The sequence below is a fragment of the Pezoporus flaviventris genome, unplaced genomic scaffold (assembly GCF_033815535.1).
Source record: "Pezoporus flaviventris isolate CSIRO_AGI_PZ_B2104156 unplaced genomic scaffold, CSIRO_AGI_Pfla_v1 ptg000002l, whole genome shotgun sequence".
NCBI lineage: Eukaryota > Metazoa > Chordata > Aves > Psittaciformes > Psittacidae > Pezoporus > Pezoporus flaviventris.
Window position 1 is genome coordinate 52139938 of NW_026892550.1, and position 23361 is coordinate 52163298.

General features: G+C 36.2%; 1 protein-coding gene across 1 annotated transcript in view; it reads right to left on the reverse strand.

The window, feature by feature from the left end:
• The window catches only part of COL25A1 (collagen type XXV alpha 1 chain), a 300290-nt gene that overhangs the window by 105655 nt on the left and 171274 nt on the right, over positions 1–23361 (reverse strand). The window contains exons 6-7 of the mRNA XM_061478450.1: positions 17319–17345; positions 12676–12693 (exon numbers count right to left, since the gene is read on the reverse strand). Of these exons, the coding sequence (XP_061334434.1) occupies positions 12676–12693; positions 17319–17345 (45 nt within the window). The remainder of the gene's footprint in view (positions 1–12675; positions 12694–17318; positions 17346–23361) is intronic.

The window sequence follows — 23361 nt, forward strand, 5'->3', positions numbered from 1 at the left end:
GAAGCATAAGGCTCAGTGCCTGAGCAAGAACCTGCAAGAGGAAATCCCTTTCTCTGATATACTTGATTTCTTTGATTAATCAGTAATGCTATCCTCCCACCTTTCCTCCCCTTCTACAGACAAACACAATGTTTTTCTTTGAAAACCTACAAACTCAACACAAATAGTTGTATAAAGATTCCATGGCACGGAGGGTATGACTATGTACCTATTGCCTGAGCAATGGATCACAAATCAAGGATCATCTTTACTACTGCCACGAACGAATTTAAGCAAAAACTATAGTCTGAATCAACTGTTAAGTTTCTTGTGAATCTAGTAGCTGCTTACTAGAATGCTAGTAAGACCAAAGATATGGTGACAGAAAAACTTGTCACATTATTAAACATAAGAAAATGGCTCCTGGTAAAGTCAAAAGCCTCCTGACTACCACATACAGCTCAATGCGCTGTAATACATGTATTTCCTGAATCTAAACCCTAATTGCCCTGTCTATAGTGCATCTTCTTATTCTCCTACTTGCTAGGTAGGCAGAAATTTATTGATGATGTTAGAGTTTTGACACAATACTGTACAAAAACACCACAAAGGAAATCTCACTCTACTAAACATGCAAAACAGCACATAAAAACAGACATGAGAAAATCTAACACTGCTAAGTCTCTCATTTTAGAAGAAAACACCCAGAGTTTCTATTTTCAGTAACACCATAGGTGCAAAGAAGATACAAACACATAATCTTAGTTACCTCAAAAAGACAGAAACACACAAATTTTTGGCCAGTGCTCAGAAGTGCAGGAAGTTATTTGAAAACACAACTGATGTGTGCCCTACAGAAGCAAAACTCCTAAACCAGACAGAACAGTGAGCTTTTTTACTATTACTGTTACATTTACTGTTTCCAAACCAACCTCAGGAGTTTTTAGAGTTCAAGCTGTGATTTCTAAAATATTTTTTTAAGGACAGTGTAACAAAATACCAGTTTCAGTGTTTAATACCTGGTTTATAAAACATACCAAAACCATGACAATTTTTTGATACAGGCTGGTTCATGCTTCCTTCTTTTCCACCGGTCTTCCAGCAGATCCCTGTCTCATTACATGTCCACCTGAGACTCAAAAAAGCATCACATGCTGTCTTAGGTTTATAGAATAGTTTGGGTTGGAAGAGACCTTTCAGGGTCATCTAGTCCACCCCCCCTCCTTGCAATAAGCAGGGACATCTTTAATTAGATCAGGTTGCTCAGAAACATATCCAGCCTGGCCTTAACTGTCTCCAGGGATGGCGCATCCACCACCTCTCTGGGTAATCTGTTCCAGTGTTTCACCACCCTCATTGTAAAAAATTCCTTCCTTGTAGTCTGTCTAACTCTACCCTCTTTTAGTTTTAAAATTATCCCTTGTCCTATCACATGACCTGATAAAATGTAGATCAAGACTGAGATTAACTCCTCATACTCCAGTATTTCATGTAGGCTGTTCTGGACTCCTTTATATTCACAAAACCTCCCTACTACTTCTTCCTTTTGCTGCTTTAAGAATAAACACTTGGAGTCCCACTCCATTCTATACTAGACTACTATGCAGCAGATTATTTATGTATCCCTCTTATATCCTCTCCAATGGGAGTGTGTATGTCTTCACATGTGTCAAATGTGTAAACTGATGGAATTTAAAAACAAGACTGTATTTCTCTATTAGCATTGACAATAGTAGTTGTCATGAGTGACAGAAAAATTAATATATAACATGGTAGCTATGGAATAGACAAAACTTATGTTTCTTATAAGTCATAGGGTTCCTGGTAGGATTTATTATTTCATAAGATGTGGTAAGAAGAGAAAGTGCAGTTGACTAGACTTCTACTTTCATTAATATTCAATTCAGTCAACAGAAATGATGCCAGAGAAATTCAAGGAGCAATGAATTAAACAACTATAAAAAGCATGTTTGGAAGACAAAGAAGAATGAAGGGCTCCTTTCAAATTTTACATTAAAAAGAACTAGAGTGCAAAGAGTTTTCAAGGTAGATTGCTTCACCTTTTCCTCAGAAGAACTGCATTTATTGTTGTGTCAAACTACTGAAGCAGCAAAGAAGTTATAGCTCTAAGCAGATTTTTATTGCCACAGACTTCACACCTTTTATTTTGTATTGAACATTAAAGGGGATATGAAAGAAAAGAGAAAAAACAACTAGCTCTTTTTAAGCTTCCAATTATCCCTATTTATTAGAATAACAATGGCACAGTACTGCTCCAGAGGATTTGTCTGTATTCACCCATGAGGACTGAACCAGTAAGCAACCCATAAGCAAACTGTATAAATATACAGCTATTTTGCTCGAAAAGCCTGGTAACCTTCTGGCGCCCTGTCTAAGCAGATGCATAAGGTATTGATGCCTTGAACCTGATCAAAATGTTCTGCTTTATGGAAGTAATTAATAAGCTCCCAAATCAAATGAGAACTTGGGAAAAAAAAAAAAAAAGAAAAAGACTTAAAAGGAAGACCAACATAGTCTGGTGGAATTTAGGGCTTATAAAACTGCAGGGATCATGGAAGTACATTCTGGCTTTCTTTCCCAGCGCAATAGAAATTGAAAAGAAAAAATTCCACCTCCTGTCAATCAAACTCATAAAATCTTTTTTCCAGATTTTTGAGATAAAAAATACACCATTTAATACTTTTTATACTTCCTTTGGTAGATTTTTATCCAGAGGCCAACTCTCTCATTTATTCCTAGAGGCTTAGCAAGAAAACAGCTCCTCACTGGGAGTTAACTTCCTGTTATTTTCAGAAACAGTAGTTCACATTCTAGCATTTCAGTAATTTTTTACCTAAAGCTTGAATAGTGGCTTCAAACACCTCTGGTACTTCCCTGATTACTTAGTAGCCTGATAGATAATTCGGCTGAAATGACAGCATCTTTTACTCATATGGTCTTTTTTGTTTGAGTTAAAAGAACATTTTTGATGAGGATGACAGCTTGAACTTCAAAGTAAGGGAAGAGGAGAATTTCAGACCAATGGAGATTCACCACTGCCAGTCACTACCAACACGAGAAGTACCCGTGGTCATTTAAATATGTCTTCCAAGCTCCCTAAGACTTCTGGATCTTTCAACTTGACTGCCTCCATTACTAATATGCGGAGAAATAACATACAAATGTCTACCAGGCTGATCCTCCTTTGACAGGCAACTAGGTCAAGGAGAAGATTTATGTACTTCATTAACAGGTGTTGCATAGGGTACAGCTCTACAAAAACATCATAACCACACAAAACCAAAGAATATTTACTATTTTTGCATTTACTATTCATTACTGAGCTGAATCCACATGTGTTGCAGCAGCAGTGCCCTAAGTTGCATTCAGCATTTAAAAAGCATGGCGTCCTGTACATACACTGTTTCTAATTTTCCAAACTTTACTACTCACTACTGGATACATTTGCTTATTCAAGGCAGTAGAATGCCAAAGAAAGATTTAGATATTCTTTTAGTGTTGTCTGCAAATTCTACTATGAAATGCTACTGTGTTAGATTACTTAAATCATGAATGGTTAAAAGAAAATGAAACATTTTTCAGTGAAATATTAGTATAAAGCCATAGCCACATAAAATATAGCCCAAGGGAAAGGCTTCTGAGACTGCAGTATAACCTCCACAGATAAAGAGCAACGAAATTATTTCACAACCTAGGTAACTTTTTTAACTTCAGGATATAGCAATGCTCGGGGAAAACATATTTTAGTGAAATATGAACATATATTTCTCTGATAATCTTACCCTTATTTCTTTTCTTTCTCTCCACCTTCACACCCCCTTTCACATCCTATAGTCCCTTAAAGAGCTTTTGTGCATTTCAGGCTCCCATTGGTGCCCAAACAAGCCTTTTCACAAGAACTACCCAACAAAAGTAATGATAAAAGCTACATTGAACAAATCCATCTCAGGCAACTTGCAAGTACTAGGCAAATGTCTCCAAACTATCCTAGTTACAAGTCATTGCTAAAACAGGCAAAGACTTGACAGTCATAACTCCACTCTTGATGGGGATGTGTCAACCCTTAATCACAGATTAAATTATTCAAAGTCAATGAGTATAAAAGCACATAAAAATAGTGTACAATAAGACAAACAAATGCTAGTAGAAGAACTAAACTTTTCATTTATCTTCCTTAATTTCTTTCTCTACAACAGGGGAAAACTACAATGACATACTACATACACCTCTTTTGAGAACTGTTCAGATTTGAAAAGTTTGAGTTGAAACACTAGATAAATGTAAAGGAATTTTTATATCAACTACAAACATACACATACTTTTATACATAGGCATATATAAAAGTGGGATGACTGAAGATATTTTTGTAACCTTTAAGGCTGGCAACATCTTTACACAGGAGGCAATTTAAGATAAAATAAAGTTTATTAAAAACAAAACAGATTTTTCCTCAAGACTAATAGTTTGGTCTACAAAATTCAGAACATCTTCAGGGGAAATTACACACATATGTATATGTATACTTAAATGGATAGTCATTCTTTTTGCAAATGATCACTAACAGACATACTGTGCAATATAACTGGATTGTATTTTTGAAAATACGTGACTCTCTTACATGTTTCTCAGCAGCTCACAACTCTTGTATGTTACTGATGGAGCTCAGCAATAAAAGATTATTAGAAACTCTTATGCTGTTACAGGGAAAGCTAAAAAGTTTTAAACATAGAATTCTGGGATTAAAGCTCACAAACAGAATGGACACTTCCATGCCATGCTCATTAATAACATTACTGGCAGTACACAAAACATTCTGCATTTTCTATTTTTTCTTCTTTCTCTCCGCCAAACTTGACTCATACTTACAGGAAAGAATAGCACATCATTACAGCTCCTCATGCCAGCACCAATTCAATAAAAAGAACCTGAAGAATTTCTACTTACTTACATGATTGCTTACTGGTAAGGTTGCTTAAAGACAAATCTCAATTGACAAAAGTGACACTTTATAACAGAAAATACAGATTTTGAAGCTTCTATCTGACAGGCTGATATCCCAGTTCTCCAGGTTTTCTCTAGTTAGTAGGACTTCCAAGCTTCCAACACAGAAAGTCACCGGGGCTCTGGACTGATAATACGTGATCAAGGAAACTGATTTTGTGAAAAACTTGTGAAAGACTCAGGTCTTAGATATCACAGGGTTATCTTTAAGTCACTGTAAGTTTGATGAAATATAAATTTTTTTTAACTTCATTTAATTATTGGTTTTTTTAAAAAAACTAGTGAAACTGCTGGGATCTGCAACAAATTGAACTGGAATTCAAAGCTGAAATAAAGCATAAGGACCAGTAAAAACAATAAGCCAGTAGGAGTTTAATATTGAATTAAAAACATGTGCAGCAGGATAGTAAAATCTATATAATATTCCTGAACACAGTGCAAGTCTTTGCTTTGATATAATTCCTAATAAAACACAGAACACACTAGAGTAGTTCTGCCATCTGTGGAATAGGATTAAGAAAAAGGAAAGGTCATTTGATAAATTGTTTAGGAATACAAGAAGTAATTCAGAGTCCTTAATTATATTTTGACAACTCTTTGTACATCTCATAATAGAACCATGGTACTAGGCTTGCCATTGCTTTTTTGTACTCATATGTACTCTGTTAAGCTAAGCAATGCTATGCCAAATTAAGGTTTACAAGTAATTTTTTGCTTCACAGTTCCTCACTTGCTGTTATAAGATCCATGCCCTGGTGACAGCTGCAAATTCTAGATGAAAAGGTGGAATGGTAATGTGTGATTCCCCATAACACTTATGCTAGCATATGTAATGAGTGAATCAGACCTTCATGTTTATTTATTAAAAGGAAACCAATTCTTTTTAGAAATTAATGATACTGACACAAAGAAAAGTTGGTAACACTACAAACAGAAAGCTGTCCTTCGTGTTTTCTTCTAGAGTTTTATATATTAGTTGTTTTATATATTGAGGGGTGTGTGTGTTTATCCTAGGACTTAGGTTTTCCAAGTAACAGTACCATAAATGGTCACTATGTGAACCATGAAATGAGGGGATCAACTTCTGAAAGTTTTGGGCCAAAAAAAACTGTTCCAAGAACTCCCCTTCCAAGCTTTCTCCATCTATCGCATACAGCTATTCTGGAAGAAGATCTTCAGGTTCAGTAGCAGCTGCCTCCATAATGGAATTTATTTCATAAGAGCATCCAGAGCTGACATTACCTTGCATGAAGAGCCCTTTCCGCAAAATTCTGTACAATACCTATTCTTATTTTTGTGTTTGTAGAAAATCAAAACCTACAATGATTTGATAATTGTTAACAGATTTCAAACCTGATAATTTTCTGAATCAGACAATAAAATCAGAAATAACTTTCAGGAAATGCTGTGGAACATTTAAATATCTTACTATTTCAGCAAAGATTCCCAGTGACAGCTACTGAAACCGTAACTCAAAAGTGTGCCTATCAGGGCAGGTAAAAGAGCACAGTAGCACAGTTTGGGTAGGAGCCTGGCCTTTGCTTTGAGTGTCTGACATTAGAGTTCTAACAAGTTTGATTATCCCCAACTAAGTCACATAGGAGGGTACTGTAGGGAAGTCATTAATCTGCCATTAGGGGCTCCTTCGAAAATCCTGGCAAAAGGGTAGAAAAAGACGAGTAGAAAAACATGTTGGAAGCAGAGCACAATATCCCATGCTACAAGAATCTTGCTTGTTGATGCCTGGAACTTACTCCCCTCAGCCTTTTTAAATTATGTCTGGTGCTTCCTTAGTCTTGGTACAATTTGCTTTTAATTCTCCAATTCTGTGTTCTCTTCTTCACAAAGCAAGGAGTCCTCTAATAGCATTATTTAATGTTCACAGCTATCCTGGTTTACACATGCACATATGCCTACCAGGAGAAACTGAAGTGTTTTATGTTTTCAAAGTGCTTATTGTTGTTGTCAGTTCCTTTTAACAAAATTAACTTCTGCTTTATTGCATACAAAGCTGACAAAGCAACATACTTTAAAACAATTAAATTTATTAACTCCTTCTGGAAAGATACATTTCTTGCATCTTTTGTGTCATAAACATTTATGTACTCATCAGACAGTAAACAAAAATTTTCAAGCATGATTTCTCCTCCTACATTCTCTGATGTGGTTCAGTTTGGCAACTAACATAGAATGAAAAGCCATAATGATGGCATTTGTTTCCTCATGTTCACAAGTCAGTATGGGCTGAGTGTTTCCTAAAAAGGCTGTACAATTTCAATAGAGTTCAGGATTTCTATTACAGCTTTAGAAAGGATGAAAAATGGTAAGCAAATGGTAAAGCTCCGGCTGTTAATACATATGAAACTTAGTATGAGCTTGTTTATGTGATGCCCTCAGTTAAGATTAATTTCTGATCTTATGGTTAAAAGTAAATTGTTATTAGCAGCAATAGGATCAAGTATTTGGTATTGGCACAGATACAAGTAAGAAACATACTGTATTTGGCTGTCTTCGTATATCTACCTGGCCATTAAATGAGACTAACTGTTTGTAAAAGACACTACATTTATTCCTACTGCTAAATAGAAATATATAGGCTAAGCCTAATCTTATTTTCATTTACACAGGTATAACTACTTATTTTGGACTTGATGACAGTAGGAAATAATAGCCTGATGACATCTTGATAAAGTGTGTACGCACACACAAATATAAAAACCAAAGATAACATCACTTCAAATTTGCCTAGAAAAGAAAAAATTGAGTTGCTGTACCTGTTTTTTGTTAACAAACTATTAAAGCTTGGTAGCAAAATTTGAACTGCAATTCGTAACTCAAAAGCAGACTAGCATGTGTATATTGAAATGAGTCGTACAATCCTTCAGCAAGATCAGAAGCTTACACAGGAGCTTAAGGCATCAGCTGCTAGAAGGAGAAACACCCCACAACATCATTCTTTAAAGTGTGAACAGCTGATGGCCTGTATACAACTACTGTGTATCTCAAGATGATAAACTATTTCTCCAGCCTTATGCTGATTCTGTCCTTTGTAAGCATACTTCTTGTCTTCTCCACATAACCAGAGAGGCAATCCTAAAGGCAAACTGCTAGGAACAAGGAGCACTGAGCTTACACCTCAACTTATGGAGATCAGAACAAAAGAAGCATGTCCAACAGTCTGACAGGTAGAGACCACTTTGCAGTGTTAGTCAATAGGACATATTATGTACCTTGCCCATAGTTTAAATAGCCATCAAAACACATACATGATCACTTGACCGTATCCACTGCCCCAGTATTGAACAGCATGTGCTAACTGAGAGGAATATTAAACAGATCTTGGAATGCAGCTGCCTATCCAAACTGGCAAAGCTGAAAGGGAAACTCATGAGGACTTAAAATACATTTTATATAGACAAACCCTTCCCATTCATCCTGCTGTCAGATACTCAGCTCTTTCCTGAGGCCTAGGATTCTCCCTACCATCACACTGTTCTCTAGGAAGTGATAAACAAATCTCTTATGTACACTGCTGCCATCTAAAACAGCTCAAAACTATGCCCTATGTCCTACTGTTTTTCTCAATCCTTGACAAAAAACAGAAAACTAAGATTTAAAATGGTTCCTACCAGTTCTGTTGACAGTGCCAGAGCCAGTAGTAGCCTGTATAACTGTGAATCAGAATCTCTGCCATCCAAAAGTAAGAATATTCCAGTCACCCTGAAGCTCAATGGTGAAAAAGACACACACATACATTTGTCATCAGAATTGCTATGGTAACCCTTTATCATGCACACAACACTAGAAAACTTCAGACTGAAAAAGCATCACTTCCACAGACATATCACATACAGGAAAACAAGAATCTCATTAAAACGAGTATCAATCATTAGTATTTTGTCAATTTCTAATGCAGACTTGAATGGCTGCCAAAGAGAAGGGAGAAGCATCTGCGAGGATGCTGTATCTCAAAGTCCCACACAGAGAGTGATCATGTATGCTGCCATAAAAGGGGAAAAGTATGTTACACCAGAGACAGAGCAGGAAGAAGATAGTGCCACAAAGAAGAAAACAGTTGGCTGACTGCGACAAAGTCACACCAAAACAGCACCCAGCCTCACATTTATAGCTGTTAGCAGTTTTAGTTCAGCAGGATTTTTTAAACGATCATTTTATCTTCCTTCACCATAATACTAACTGCACTGTTTTCTAATGTTTATATGAGTTCTACTTCTAAGCAACAAAAAAGTTAAAAATAACAAGCTTTCTCTATATACCCAGATAGTACATTCCATACGGAATTTTCTTGAGACTAGAAGCTAAAGTCTGTTCTTTGACAAACATGAATATTTCCATTATTTTTTTAAACAGGAGATGTATGGGCAGAGTCCAGCTGTATAGATTTACTGGCATAGTAAACCTCTGTAGTTCAGGTTAATCTAAATACATATTTAAATTCCAAACAAAGGAAAGAAGGTATTCTTTGAGGTCACTCAAAAATGCAGCATTTAAGTTTCAGCAAAAATATTAAGATTTTTATTACTTGCTCTTCTATAAAGGAACTCAGTTTACATGGTATTTAGAACAGCTTTCTTTTTGAGACAACTGAAATCATAACAAAGTACTTCATTTTTTAAAGGTTTTTCTAGAAATTCAGCTATTGATTGTGCTCTTTACCTTTCAGAGATACAACAGAACCAAGAGATTTTTCTAAAGAAAAAAAGCTTGTGGGTTGTAATAAAGCTTCTTTTTACTTAAAACAAGAAAATATGAAGCAAAATTATCTTTTGCGTTATATTTTTGAGGAAAAGCGTTAAAAATTTAAAGATAAAAAGATAGGAGGTGTTACTGATCTGTTATGAATTTATATTTGAACCCAGTAATTGTGAATGTATTGGGTGAATTACTTTTTGAAAACCACAGCAAAAAAGAATAGGTGTTAATAAAACACTGAGTATAAAAAGCATTAGAATTTATCTTTGATCTCACTTTGGACTTACATAGCTATGACATCAAAAAATTTCTAAGTCCTGCTTTTGTCAGCATAGCAATTCTGATCTTTGAAACCAGGAAGCCTTTACTCACTAACCAAATTGACCAATGCCTTTCTATTTTGGATTTCACATGGACACAGGTAAGACTGGGAAAATTACTGACAATCCCAGGTGGCTGAAATTCCTTTTTTTTTTTTGGTTTTGTTTTTGTTTTGTTTTTGTTTTATGAGAAACTGAGGGGGCTTTACTTGTTTTATCTGGATGCGAACACATTCTGGTTTCTATTGGCACTTTAAAAATATAGTCTTGAGATTTTTCAACCACAGCTTTCAACATTTTAAAAGTGCTATCTCATCTGCATCTGGGCTTCAGCTTAAGAGGAACCACATCTAAATGTACAGCCTACGTGTAGCTGCTTAAGACATGTAAATATCATCAGGCTAGAAAGCAACTCAGCAGAATGGTTATTTGATTCAGTAACTGCCTATAATCAAAATCTGGAATTAAGAGGCATGAATGTGTACAACTAATGTCATGTGAGAGGTTCCTAGGTATCCAAAACAGCTGCCCATGACTGACAGGTACAACAACGATCCAACACAGACTCTCCCTTGTACATACAACAACCAGAAACTAGGCTGAAGACCCTGGATGATCTCATGCAGGCAATGTAATGGAGCCCTAGGAGTTTACAATGAGATGAAGAGGCCTCTAGGTGCACTCAACCTTCAATGGCTGCAAGGAGAGCTAAGACACCTCACATGTCAACACCTACACACAAGCTCCTTGGCTGAGACATCTTGATCTAAAGCTGAATCCTACACTGTTTCATGCTGTTATGACTTCCTCACCAGTGCCCTTGCAAATATTATTCAGGGGCTCAACCAGCCAGTCAAAATGACTGAGTACATAGGTATCTTCCTGCCACAATAACAGTATCTTGAGCTGAAAAGTAGGAAAAGCCAGTACTAAGAATAATGATAAGTGATACTCAGAAGAATGGCAATGACACAGAGATGAGCATTTCCACTAGGAGAAACTACTGAAGTTAGGGTGTAAGAATTCTCATCCTAAGTCTTGTGGGCCCTTGTACCTTGTACCTGTTTTCTGTATAATCATTTGGGACACAGAGAAGTTAATAAAATGGGGATAGATGAGTTAGAGAGTTTTTCCTATGGTTTGCACCACATTTCTCTTACAATCATGACCAGATTTCTCTGTTTATCTGCCCTTGGAACAGCACTGACTGCTGTCATCTCCATGGTGGTTCTTTGCCTACAGCTACCTCAGGGCATTTCATGTAGAGATATAAGCTCCGAGGACTGAGAAGCTGTTTACAGGCATTAAACAAGAGACACTCCAAGCAACTGAAGTGTGGGGGTCTAAACCCAGAGGGAAAAAACATGGGTGGCAGCACAAGTCAACATCAACTAGAGGGCAGCCCACAGGTTCAAGTAACAGCCTCAGGTCCTCAACAGAGCTCATTCAGAGCAAGAGTGCCACACAGAATTACCATCTCCTCATTGACTGCCAGCAGCACAGAGGCTGAAGAACTTTGTATAGGCCACACATTGAGAGCCTACTATGAAACATAAGCACTAGGGGGGTGGACATTTCCAATATCATACTGCCTACCTATGTAATACTATTAAATGGAGGCTGGCACTGCAAGGGTACTAGGCAATCAAACTGAGTGGGATGAGAGTTTGTAACAGAAACTGTCTTTCAGCAGAAAATTTCAATCAGAAACAAACAAACCTCCACCCCCCCCCCCCCCAACACACAAGTTTGCTTCCCATAAAGAAAATCCTAACTTAAAAAAATTATCAGCCAATGAGCCTGTAAAACTTTGACTTGCAAATATGATTTTGAAATACAAAAGGCACTGACAAAAATCCTGTTTCAGACAACATACTTGTGCTAAGATGGTACCAAAGACCAGAGTTACCAGACTTTACTTCTCATAATGCATCTTGAATATGTAAAAAGGTAGAGTTTTTCAACTGATTTAACTAAGTTTGGCTTTGATATTGGCTTTTATTTTCTTTTTCCCCTTGCTCTTCCGCATTCCCATACCACTCTTTGGCTCAAAAACTTTGTGTCTAACTTTTGCTATACCTAATGTTTCCTTTCTGCTGGTCTATTTCTACCTTAAAACTGAAGTTAGATCCCCAGATTTCCATATTTTCAATTCCAGCTCATAAGACAAAGTTCTACTCTTCTTAAAGCAGAATGAACTCACAGCAGTATATATAATTAATAAAAATAGCAAGCAGTGCAATATTTAAAATAACTGAGGGCTGCCTAGATTATAACAACTTTATTAGCATGTGATTAATAAGCAGTTGAAGTATTACATTTGCTACACATTTGCTAAGTTATTTTATCTTGCTTTAAAGTTAGGTGGCAAAGTTTCAAGCCATAGTTAAGAGATTTGCTTTATTCACAGTGTAACATTGTTAACCCCACCATCTGGTCAAACAGCTGAGGGAACTCAGACAACCCTGGGGGAGGCCTATGTTTCTTTCTTGGGAAATATTTGCCTTACTGAATTATGCAATGGTTTCTAGCTTACTACAGTAGGTTTTAAATAAATCCATTAAAATACTTTGTAGATGGCCTGAGTTTAGTGGGCTCTGTATTTTGCTTTAACTGTGTAGGAAAATAAGATGGCACTTACTTGAGGACCAGGTTGACCCTGAAAAACAAGAAAAGATAAGGTTATGAAAAGTTATGACAAGGATTAATTCCTTAAATAGCAGCAAACAGTTACACTACTCTCTAATAAGGAGATAACAAAATAATCCAATAACTGTACTGAAGTCAGACTCTTAAATCTATATTGACTCCTATGTCTATACTGAATTTGAATGTTTTAATTCAATCTGATGAACTTTCTTGCAATTAGTCATTCCAGAATTGAATTACAATAACACATCATTAAACTTGCATTTGAGAAACCTAATTGTTTAGATTATAGACCAATTAAGAAAGACCTAATTTAATCATTCGCAAGTAAGAAAGGATCCACAGATGCTGAACTGATTTAGAAACAACCTGGTCTAGTGGGAGATGTCCCCTGCCCATGGCAAGAGGAATGGAACTAGATGATCTAAAGGTCCTTTCCAACACTAACCGTTCTACGTTTCAACATCTCCATGCTTCAAGGAGGAGCTAATTGCTGTCCATCAAATGAACAAACTCTAAAAAGTGAAGGAACATATTGCTGGCCAAACAATAGTCTTTTTGTTCTTGTTGTAAGCACCACAGTTTTAACCAACTATTATACCGATATTTGAGCCAGCATGTCAGGAGTAGATGAACCTTTGTCAGTCACCCCAAGAGTTAACTGATACATTTCTTCTCCCTAATTTACCAACATCACCTCTGGACTACCCTGGACAAATGGAGAAGCACCCTTTGCGCACTAAAGAGTTGTATGTATCTCTTGTTGCTGCAAGTCCTTACAGAGCAGACTTCCTGTGACTGAGGCCCCTAGCCTAGGAAAGCCACTGAAAGTCATCACTTATTCTAGCCCTCTCATTATACTTTATTTGCATGAAGCAAATTAAAAAAAAAAGTGTAACAAAGTGGTATAGAAGCTGTGACTATGGACTACAAGCACCCAATCAGCTCTACACGACATCATAAAACGGATCTGTATTTGTGTATTTGTATATTTCTCCCTATAAAGAGAGAATTTCTTAAAACTCCTAGAGCTAGCTTGTCTTCCGGTGTTTTATGACACCAGTATTTCAGCTGAAGTGAAACTATGTTTGCTTTTGTTGAAAGAAACTGAGCATGAAGACTTCTTAGAAGTCTCAAAACCTTGTCACTTTAGCCAGAAGGTACTGATACACAGAGTTTAAACTTTTCCATCTGAACATCAGGAAACACTTTTTTACTGGGAGGGTTACTCATCACTAGTACAGGTTGCCCAGGGAGGCAACCTTGGAAATATTCAAAAGCTGTCTCGACATGATCCTGGGCAACCTGCCACAGATGGCTCTGCTTGAGTAGAGAGGGTAGACCAGGTGACCTCCAGAGGTCTCTTCCAACTTCAACCATTCTGTGATTCTGTGTGATTTTAAAGAAGGGGGTGGGGGCATCTGAAGATAAATGCTTTTTTTAGGAACCTATAAGATTTCTTGTACTTAACTAAAAACCAGGAAAATGTTCTAATTCACATGACAAATTTTATTTTTTTTTTAAATATAAAAAATATTAGCTATTTCTTTACAGAGAAATCATAGTAAAATACAGATTTATTGTGGTTACCTAATCCTTACACTGAAGGCAGCCTAAAAGCATTCCTTGTTGAGGTACTGCAGTTTTGTACTAGTCCCTTACAACAACATTGCACTATAGAGGTTTGCAGACAAAAATAAGCACTGGCTGCTGTTTGCCAGTTCTAATATGAACTACTGTTTTCTAGACTGATCAATTCTATGAAGTTGCACATCACACTGGGTTAATGAATACAACTGGATATCGGTATATGCTCAGCACTCAGCCTTTCTCTCAGACTTCCCATCCCAGCAGGTTTTAAGCTATTATATGCTATATCTGATCCTAAAATCCTGAGGAACTGCTTACTTATGCAGTACTGGACAGCTGGTACAATAGATTTGTATGAATTAACGAAACTGAGACGTATGCATACAAACTTTTATAGACAAACTCACAAAACATTTGTCTCACAAATATATCTAAAGTTGCAATTTTGACCAAACCATTAAAAACCATCTCTAAGACACAGATTTAAAAAAAAACCTCAAAACAACAAAAAACAACTTGAAGTATGAAATTACCAAAATGTTGATTTAAAGCAGTAGAAAGCATATAAAGAGAGTACATATATATTTAAAGAAAAAGATTTGAAAACTGCACTTTTTTTCTTTAATCTAATTTAGATGTACAGTGTCCATATGGTACATGCCATGATATAAAGGAAGTACACACATAACACAAACATAGCCTAAATTGAATGTCAGAGATGGAACCATGCTCCCATGAAAGTGTTTTTTACTCTGTCTCAACATCATTACCAGTTTGCCTTTCTGTCATTGTGCATTTATAAATACTTTTTTATCATATCTGCAATACAGAGAGGGGAAAGCTAGAAACTGAAGTTTTATAGGACAATTGTTTTTCTTTGTGACACAGAACTCTGTAAAATAATGGAGAATGTAATAGTTGCATTACTCTAAGTTAACATGTGCTATCAACTGTGCAATCATCCTACACTCAACTGTAAATGTAGATGTTGAATACAAAAGTAGCCATAGCAGGAATTTTTTATCCTGTTGGCTATGAGCTCCTGGAGTCTGGAAGGAACTTTGCATTAGCAAAGGTAGTTATTTTCTGGTTGTTTTTTTTTTCAGTTCTTTCTAATCCTTCAATATTTTTGCATGCTCTTAGATGCTCCTTGCCTGACTAGCTACTCCAGCTACAGTACAATTTTCTCACTAATGATCCAGTAAATGACAGTAATCAGAGGATGCAGCAGGCACCATATTATGAAACTCATCTGCTATGCTTATAAAGGTACAGATAGAAAAAGGCATCACAATACTGATCTTTTTTATAATAAAGGTCTGTGAATTACTTTGGTGTTCATTAAAAAACACTCTAACATGAATACAATCTGATACTGCAACTCATTTGAGCAAGCTCAATCTCAATTAATATGCCTGTGCTTCCAAAAGGGCTCCACGGTGGCTGAAATCGCCCTGGTTTATTCCTGCGCAAATTGTTGCCATTGCATGTTACTTGTGGATTAAAATGTTTTAGCTGGAAGTATTTCTCCAAATTTTAGATAACAAAAAGGGTGAAGATACTCTTGAAGACTGAAAAGTCAGCATTACTCTGCTTTTTTTTCTAATAAATATCTCTTTATTTGTATGTTATGAACCACAAAATTGATACATTGATTGTAACTAACAACTGACTACTGTTCTTTGCATGCATGTACAGATCAGTCCCAACAACAACAACTGATCAGGTGTGTTAGTGTATGCTGCTTTGAATCTCTAGATCATTGCTCATGCACTTGATTACCTATTACTGTTTGCTGCTTATTTATTTATTTATTTATTGTTAATCTGAATTACTACAGTGGCTATAGCTGCATAATATGCCATGGTTTCAGAAAAATCTTTAGACCAATTTTCCCTTTTATATTCTTGTTTCCTGATTAATGTGTTATTTTGAAGGAGAGAAAGGGATCAAGGTTGGCAGCCTATTCTAATTATCATGATCAAAGGTCTTCTATGGCTGATGATGCCTTTCTAGCATTTAACCTAATATTAGTTGTTGATATGTAAATGATACTAAAAGAAAAAGATGTATGGTGCAGCCAGGTCTACTTGAAGTCAACAGGTAAGCTATTAATCTGCTAAAAGAGATTAAAGAAAAAGCTTATTGACTGGAGGCTGCAAACACTGCAGAAAAGTTACTTAGTGGAAAGATACCCCAAGGGGCGCAAGAAAAGTCTTAAGAAAATGGAAGCTCACACTGCAAGTTAACAAGTTGAGTGTGCAAAAGAAATGAGGCTTGTAGTAGATGAAAGGACAGAAAAGATGTTTTGAGGGTATCAGAGAAAAGACCTGTCCTGGAAAAGGAGAAAGAGAGAGGAGGCAAAAACAACAGTATGAGAAATCACAGAAACTGGATTTTCACATCTTTTGCATTATTTTAATCTTTAAAGAGCTGGGAACATAGATTTCCAGGCTCATAGACCCAAATATATAGATATACAAATACATACACAAATACATTCACAAATGTACTGTATGAAATTAAAGGTTATTTGTGCCTTAATTCAAGTAGCATCTAACCAGACAATATCCAGGAGAGTATACGAATGCATTTAAAATGAGATATGAGGCTGTTCATATCCAATCAGCCAAAAAAATCAGGACAGAGAAATTAAGACGCAAAAATGAGGAAAAAGGAAACCATCAAGAGTCACAGATATATGGTCAGAAATAATATCCTGGTCTTTGAAAGGTACCAGGAAACTATCCTTGTAGAGCATTCTCTGGACAGAGCACCCAAGTAGGAATATCTGTCTTCCAATTTAGGCAGAAAATGATGAGAAAACAGGAATAGCATGGCTGACTTCCATTTCCTTGGATAGACACAAAAGACTGAAGTGGCTCTTCAGCACTCTGTTAAAAATCTATACTCCTGAGGTGAAAATAAATTATGCCAAAGGAAGCCAATATGTGATTAACACACATTCTAGCATGAGTAATTAAGAAAGCAAAGAGGAAATATGTGCCAGACCTAAATTACACTGGTTTTGAACAAATCACCTACCAGCTTTCCATCCATACCAATCGGACCCTGGGATAATCAAAAGTCAAAACAAAATGGAACAGTTAAATCAGAGGAACACTGAAGATGAGGAAAAATATACAGACTTGGGGAATACTACAGGCTTTAGAAGATGAATAACTCTATTTCAGCAGGTAAATGCAGTGCCTTAAAGACATGTTGAGAATGAAGGCACAGAAAACAAACAAAAGAAGCAGACCAAGGACAGAAATAACGAAAACAGTATGGTGGAAAGTAGACAGGCAAAAGCTGGTGTTTAACAAAAGACATGTTCAACATGCAATGAAGTAATTGCTAGTTTGGCAAATGACAGTGGCACAACATAATAAATCATATGAAATAATGCATCTGGCTTGTGAATTTTTCTTTAAATAACAGAAAACAGAATAAGTAGCCCATTTACTGAATGCTTTTATCACATGGTTGCAAGATGATAAGAACAAACACTTAAAATCTCATAACTAATCTGTATTAAACTAACATTACAACAATTATGGTTAATAAGAAACTTCACCTATCACACTGAGGTGCTAAATATTTCTGGCTATGTGTTGGCCAAGAAGTCTTATGCCTTAATCCTGATTCTTTTTTTTATTCTCTTGGGAAACATGGATATATTCTTGCTGATAGATACTTTACAAGTTACTTGTTTCCTTCAGAGTTCAGTTATACGGATGCACATTCTAGACAGGATTTAATATAGATGTATGTCCACTGTTGTAAGTCAGTAACTTGTTCTGTATCAACCGCAAGTTCACGTGGTCAAAGGAGAGAGAACGGGGTAGAGAAAGCTGGATAAATTTTAAATTTAATATTTAATTGCTATGTCTTCTGACAAATGAACAGTAAAACTGCCTTTCACTGACAATGGAATAATAGCAGGCAGAGAAGTTGGTTTTGCCATTAAATTCCTCTTTTTGGCTGAAACTGAGAGGTCTCAGGTCTTTGCCCCATGCAAAAGGGACACTAGTTTATGCTTGCTGGAGAGAAGTTTTCCCTTACATGCTGTCATTGCAGCCAGACTTTTGTCCTGGAGCTTCACAGACACTCTCTCAAGACTACCTTCCCTAAGAACATGGCCCTAAGATCATGACTGCTGATGCTGCTTGGTTTGGATCACGGCTGCTGAGACGACAGCACATAACATATGTGCTGATTTTATGTTGCTCTATCTTACCTTTCTTGCTTTTTGCCCCCTTTCTGACCACTACTTTGGCTTGCAAGCAAAACTCAAAATGAAAGTTTACTCTAAATCAGGTCTGTGGGGGTTCTGCTGACCTCTTCACCCAGAAGTGCATATTCCTACCTTCTGCACTAATAGGCACTAGAGCCATATGAATGAATCAGTTCAGCCAGCTATTGAGAAAGTACTAAACATTATGAGAATGTGATCCCATACCAATTTAGTGAGTTCCCTAGCTATCAGTCCTCTATCAGCCTAGCTTTGCCAAAGGTTCCAGACAAACTTAGTATGGAAGAAGACATCACTTTGGATGTACTTATGCAATTCATAATTATTGGTTACATTCTTGGCTTTCTAAGAAGCTTGTGCATTAACTTGTCAGATCAAATAACAAGTTACTGCGTAAGGGAAGACCTAAAGGAGTAAAACCCCTTAACCCTCTTTTTCCTTCCAGTCTTGCAGTGGTTTCCAGTCACATCATGAGTAGATGACATGATGAGAGTGTAGAGCGGGTCACCAGCATCTACATTATCTGCATGACCACCACTTTTTTATGTGTTGATGTCCTGGGAAAGTCTGTGACTGTTGGTATGACCTACAATATCTTTCAAAAGTTACCACTAAACAGTTCTTCCCCGGCATCTCATTGAATAAGCAACACTTTCCAGTGCATTAACATGTCAGCTTTTGTTAGTATGCTTCCTCAGTAACTCTTGGTCACACAAGTGCAGCACACATGCATCACTTACTAATTTTCTCATAGGTATTTAGCAAATTTCTGAATATAGTACTATGCACCTCAAAAATCAGACTGCAGATTATTAGATTTTCTAGATTTTTCTAGCACTATACTACAGGTTAGTTATCTAGTAATATTAACATACAGTCCATTGCAGATGCAAAAATGAAGGCAGAGCTGAAACCTGCCTATGAGTATGCTTACTTCTAGAAAGCACTCCAGATATTAACAGATAAAACACTTGACAATAAGGTCATTTGTACGTATATAAAGTTCCCCAGTGGGCTGTGTAGGCCAGCAGCTAATTTTAACTGATCAGTCTGCCGCAAGCTTAGACCAAAAGATAGAATTATTCTTAAAATAAATAAATACAGACAATATTTATGCAAGTAATTGTAGAAAGAGAATTAATTACAGGGTCAAACTGTTGGTTTAGAGGGACTAGCCAACAGCTCTTACAGCTTTAGCAGTGATTGTATTTTGCATATAAATACTGTTCCGGGAAAGTTTCATCATTAAAAAAAAAAAAAAAAAATCAAAAAAAAACCCAACCTATCTGTGCTCCCTTACAATGATAGGTATTTTAACTGCTGTCAATTTCTTGTTTTTTATCTATGCTACATAATTTCTGCAATTGAGTTAAAAGACTGTACATAGCATCCTGAAGTGTCTCAGTAAAGAAGAATCAGAAATTCCCAGTAGACAGAAGAGAAGCTCCTGCTCACAACGAAAGATAATAGGAATTTCCAACGTGATTCTACTTCTACCAGGACTATTTAGTTTGAAGTCTAGGAAAGTCTTATGAAATTTGCTTTATAGAGTAAGAGAAGAGAAATTTGCTCCAGACTTACAGGAGACAAAAGATCTCTGAAGAGGTCATTACTGTGATAATTAATAAGTCTTTCATTATAAAAATACTAAATCTTTAACAATAAAACATGGTCATTTCCTTCCTCTGTTGTAAAAGGAGTGAAATTTTTTTTTTTTTAATGGAAAATTAAGTTCCGCAGCTGGTACAGGATAGGTGGGAAAGAGAAGCCAAAATAAGGCTACTTCAGGAGTGAGCGTCTGTGTGAGGCTTAGTTGCCAGCTGGGATTAAACTTCAACACTGGATATTCACTTACAGTATCATATACACTTTTTTTCCAAGCTCCTCAACAGCAAAGATCCTTGTATGGTAATTTTTTTTTCAATTTCTTTTTTCAAACAACACCCAACTATGTACTACTACCTAGGTACTACCCACTATCTACCTATCTAATAATCCTAATATGGACAGAGATCAAATACGGGGGGAAGGGGAATATGAGTGCCATTTCAGTCTGGTTTTGTGAAAAGCAGCTTCCCTGCTTCAAGAATACTGTAAATATAATGTTTCTCAAAGAACCACAACTTTAGTCAGATTTTGAATGCTACACAAATAGTTGTTTTCCATTTAAGCACTTTTTACATATGCGTTACTCTGGAGGTAAATATTTTAAGGATTTGGGGGTTATTGTTTGTTAGAAATTGATTATGTAAGCAAATGCACCAGAAAACTTGACAGTGTTCCTATCAAAAAAATAGCCAGTATTATTACTTTAGGTAGTTTTAATGCAATATTTATTTCTTCAGAAAATTCTGAGTCAAAAGTGAAGATATGAAAAAATTTCAACATGTGATATCTACCATGTGATACAGGAATCTTCCAAGGGAAGGAGAAGATGATACAGATTAACTTTTAACTTCTCCACTCATCCTTCAGTGGTTCTTTTTTATTTAAGGAATACGCATCAGAAGACTGAGTTCTGAACCAAAAGATACATAACCAGAAACAGACATCACTTCCTCTTATAAAATGCAGAGTACCCTCTACTTGAAGGGGTTTTGTCTTTAAATAAAATGAATTGGCATGTTTGAAAGTGCATCATTTTGGTAGGTTTATATTCATTGAAAGCATGCAGATAAATCTGTTTGTGGCAAATACAATCTGTGTGGAAAGAATAAGGAAAACTCTTGAGGTCATAAATTACTCCAGTTCTAGTTGTGTATAAATATATTACAAGTAGACCAATTATCATCTCCAAAAGCATAGTAATTTCGCTAACTTGACTCACTGTTTTTCCAGATTATTTGGTGTGAAAGCAAATTAATTTAGGAAAAAAATTCTCTCCCAGTGTAGACTATAGGTGTCTGAGATGCTTTGCGCACACAAAATTAGTACAGAAACATCTCCATTTCTAAAAGAGACATGAATACCAAATAGAGTCCCAGTAGTACCATGCTACGTTGTATTTCAATTTACTGGAACTTAAAGGCACCGATAAGTGGCTGAGGTTGTTTTAACATTTCTGAGAGCCAGTGTTGGCCCAACAAATAATGCTCGTGGCACATAAAAATGCCATAGCTGAAGTTGGCCAGCATACAAATATTTTCTGGACTCAGTTTGTAATGCACTGAATTAAAAACGAGTTTCATATAGACTTTAATAAAAGCGTGATTTTGCACTCGGTTGTAAAAAAACAAACCAATAAATAAGAAAAAAACACATTTTAAGGTATTCCCCAGTAAGTTTTTTTATTTTTTTTAATCTTTTAGGCAGTTTTAAGACAAGACTAATAGAGATTAGCACAGCAGCATTTCAGAATTCAGAAACTCTTATCCTGATGAAATTCTGAGACTAAACTATTCCACATTTCTAAACAATCTACAGCAAGCTTGATTGTTAAATTGTTACTTGCAGCTGCCTGAAAATCTCTTATGTCAATACATATACAAAGGAGATTCAAAAGAAAGCAGGAATCTAGCTTTAGAGCAGCTGTGTGAGCTGCATGCCACTTACTGTGTCAGGCTGAGTTTAAAAATACCTATGTGGAGTTAAAAAAAAACAAAACAGAAAATCTCTCTCAAACAGCAGGTTTGGAGATCATCTCCACTAAGTTCAGATAAGGTGAAAGACCATTGTCTTTTCAAATCACCTATTTTAGTTCAAGATTGGTAGAAGTTGAAAACCCCACAACCTTCAGGTTTCCTCATCGTGATACCATTAAAATGATGGGTCACCATGTCTGTCGTTTTTTCTCCTTTGTTTAATTGCAGCTTTATCAAGGCTGACTTGTAATGATGTAATATAGCATTCCTAGCAAGGATATATAGTTCCTAGCAAGTCTGATGAGATTTCTTTTCAGTGACATTTTGTCTGAGCTTATGTGGCCAAATGAGTATGATAAGCTTGTGAGCTATCTAATTTTTTCCTACTAATGAAATTGGTTCTTTTTCAATGACTGAAAGTGATTGCTGTTCAGAGCAATATGAACAAACAGCCTGGGTACAGAAGTCACTTGCTGCAAGCCTGGGAGAAAAAAAGGGTGCACTAAATCAACCTGAAACAAATGTCTCTGGCCAGCAATCAGGACACTACTGAAAAAAAACCCTCAACTTATCAAGATCATTTGGGTTGGAGAAAACTTTGCTGTGAAAAAGAAATCAACTACAAGACAAGCTGAGCCTACTGCCTAAAATGTCTTTATCACAAAAAAGCAAAATTACTAATAAAAGAAATACTGCAAGGCTCTTTCTTCCCTTAAGTAGTTCATGTTAGCTAAGACATAAATCTCAACTAGGTGGATCATCACTTGGATATTGAAAAGTAAGTTTAAATGTATTCCAAGGTAGAATATATAGTTTTAAATTAATTTAAAAACAAGAACAACAACAACAAAAAAAAAACCCAAACCAAAATTCCCAGCACTGTTCGGCTGCTTGATCTTCTTGACCACAACTCTGGATCATGTCTGAACTGCTAAAGACTTTACCTTATTCAGCCTCCAGAAACATCATCTTGCTTTCCTAGTAACTTTCAAAGCACTGAGGCAAAATTAATCGTTCAAAATTTGAACTACAACCTCTTCCCCAATACTCTTTTTATTTCAATGGAATAACTACGTTAACTAAAATCCATAAAACTAAAACAAAAACCAAAACAAAAAAAAAACAAAACCACAACAAAATCCCAACATAAAACAACAAAACAAGAAACAAAACAGTCAACCAAGTTTATTCTGAAGCCCTTAATACCCTCATCCTGAAATTCCAGTTATCTCTCATTTGGTTGCAAGCCGCA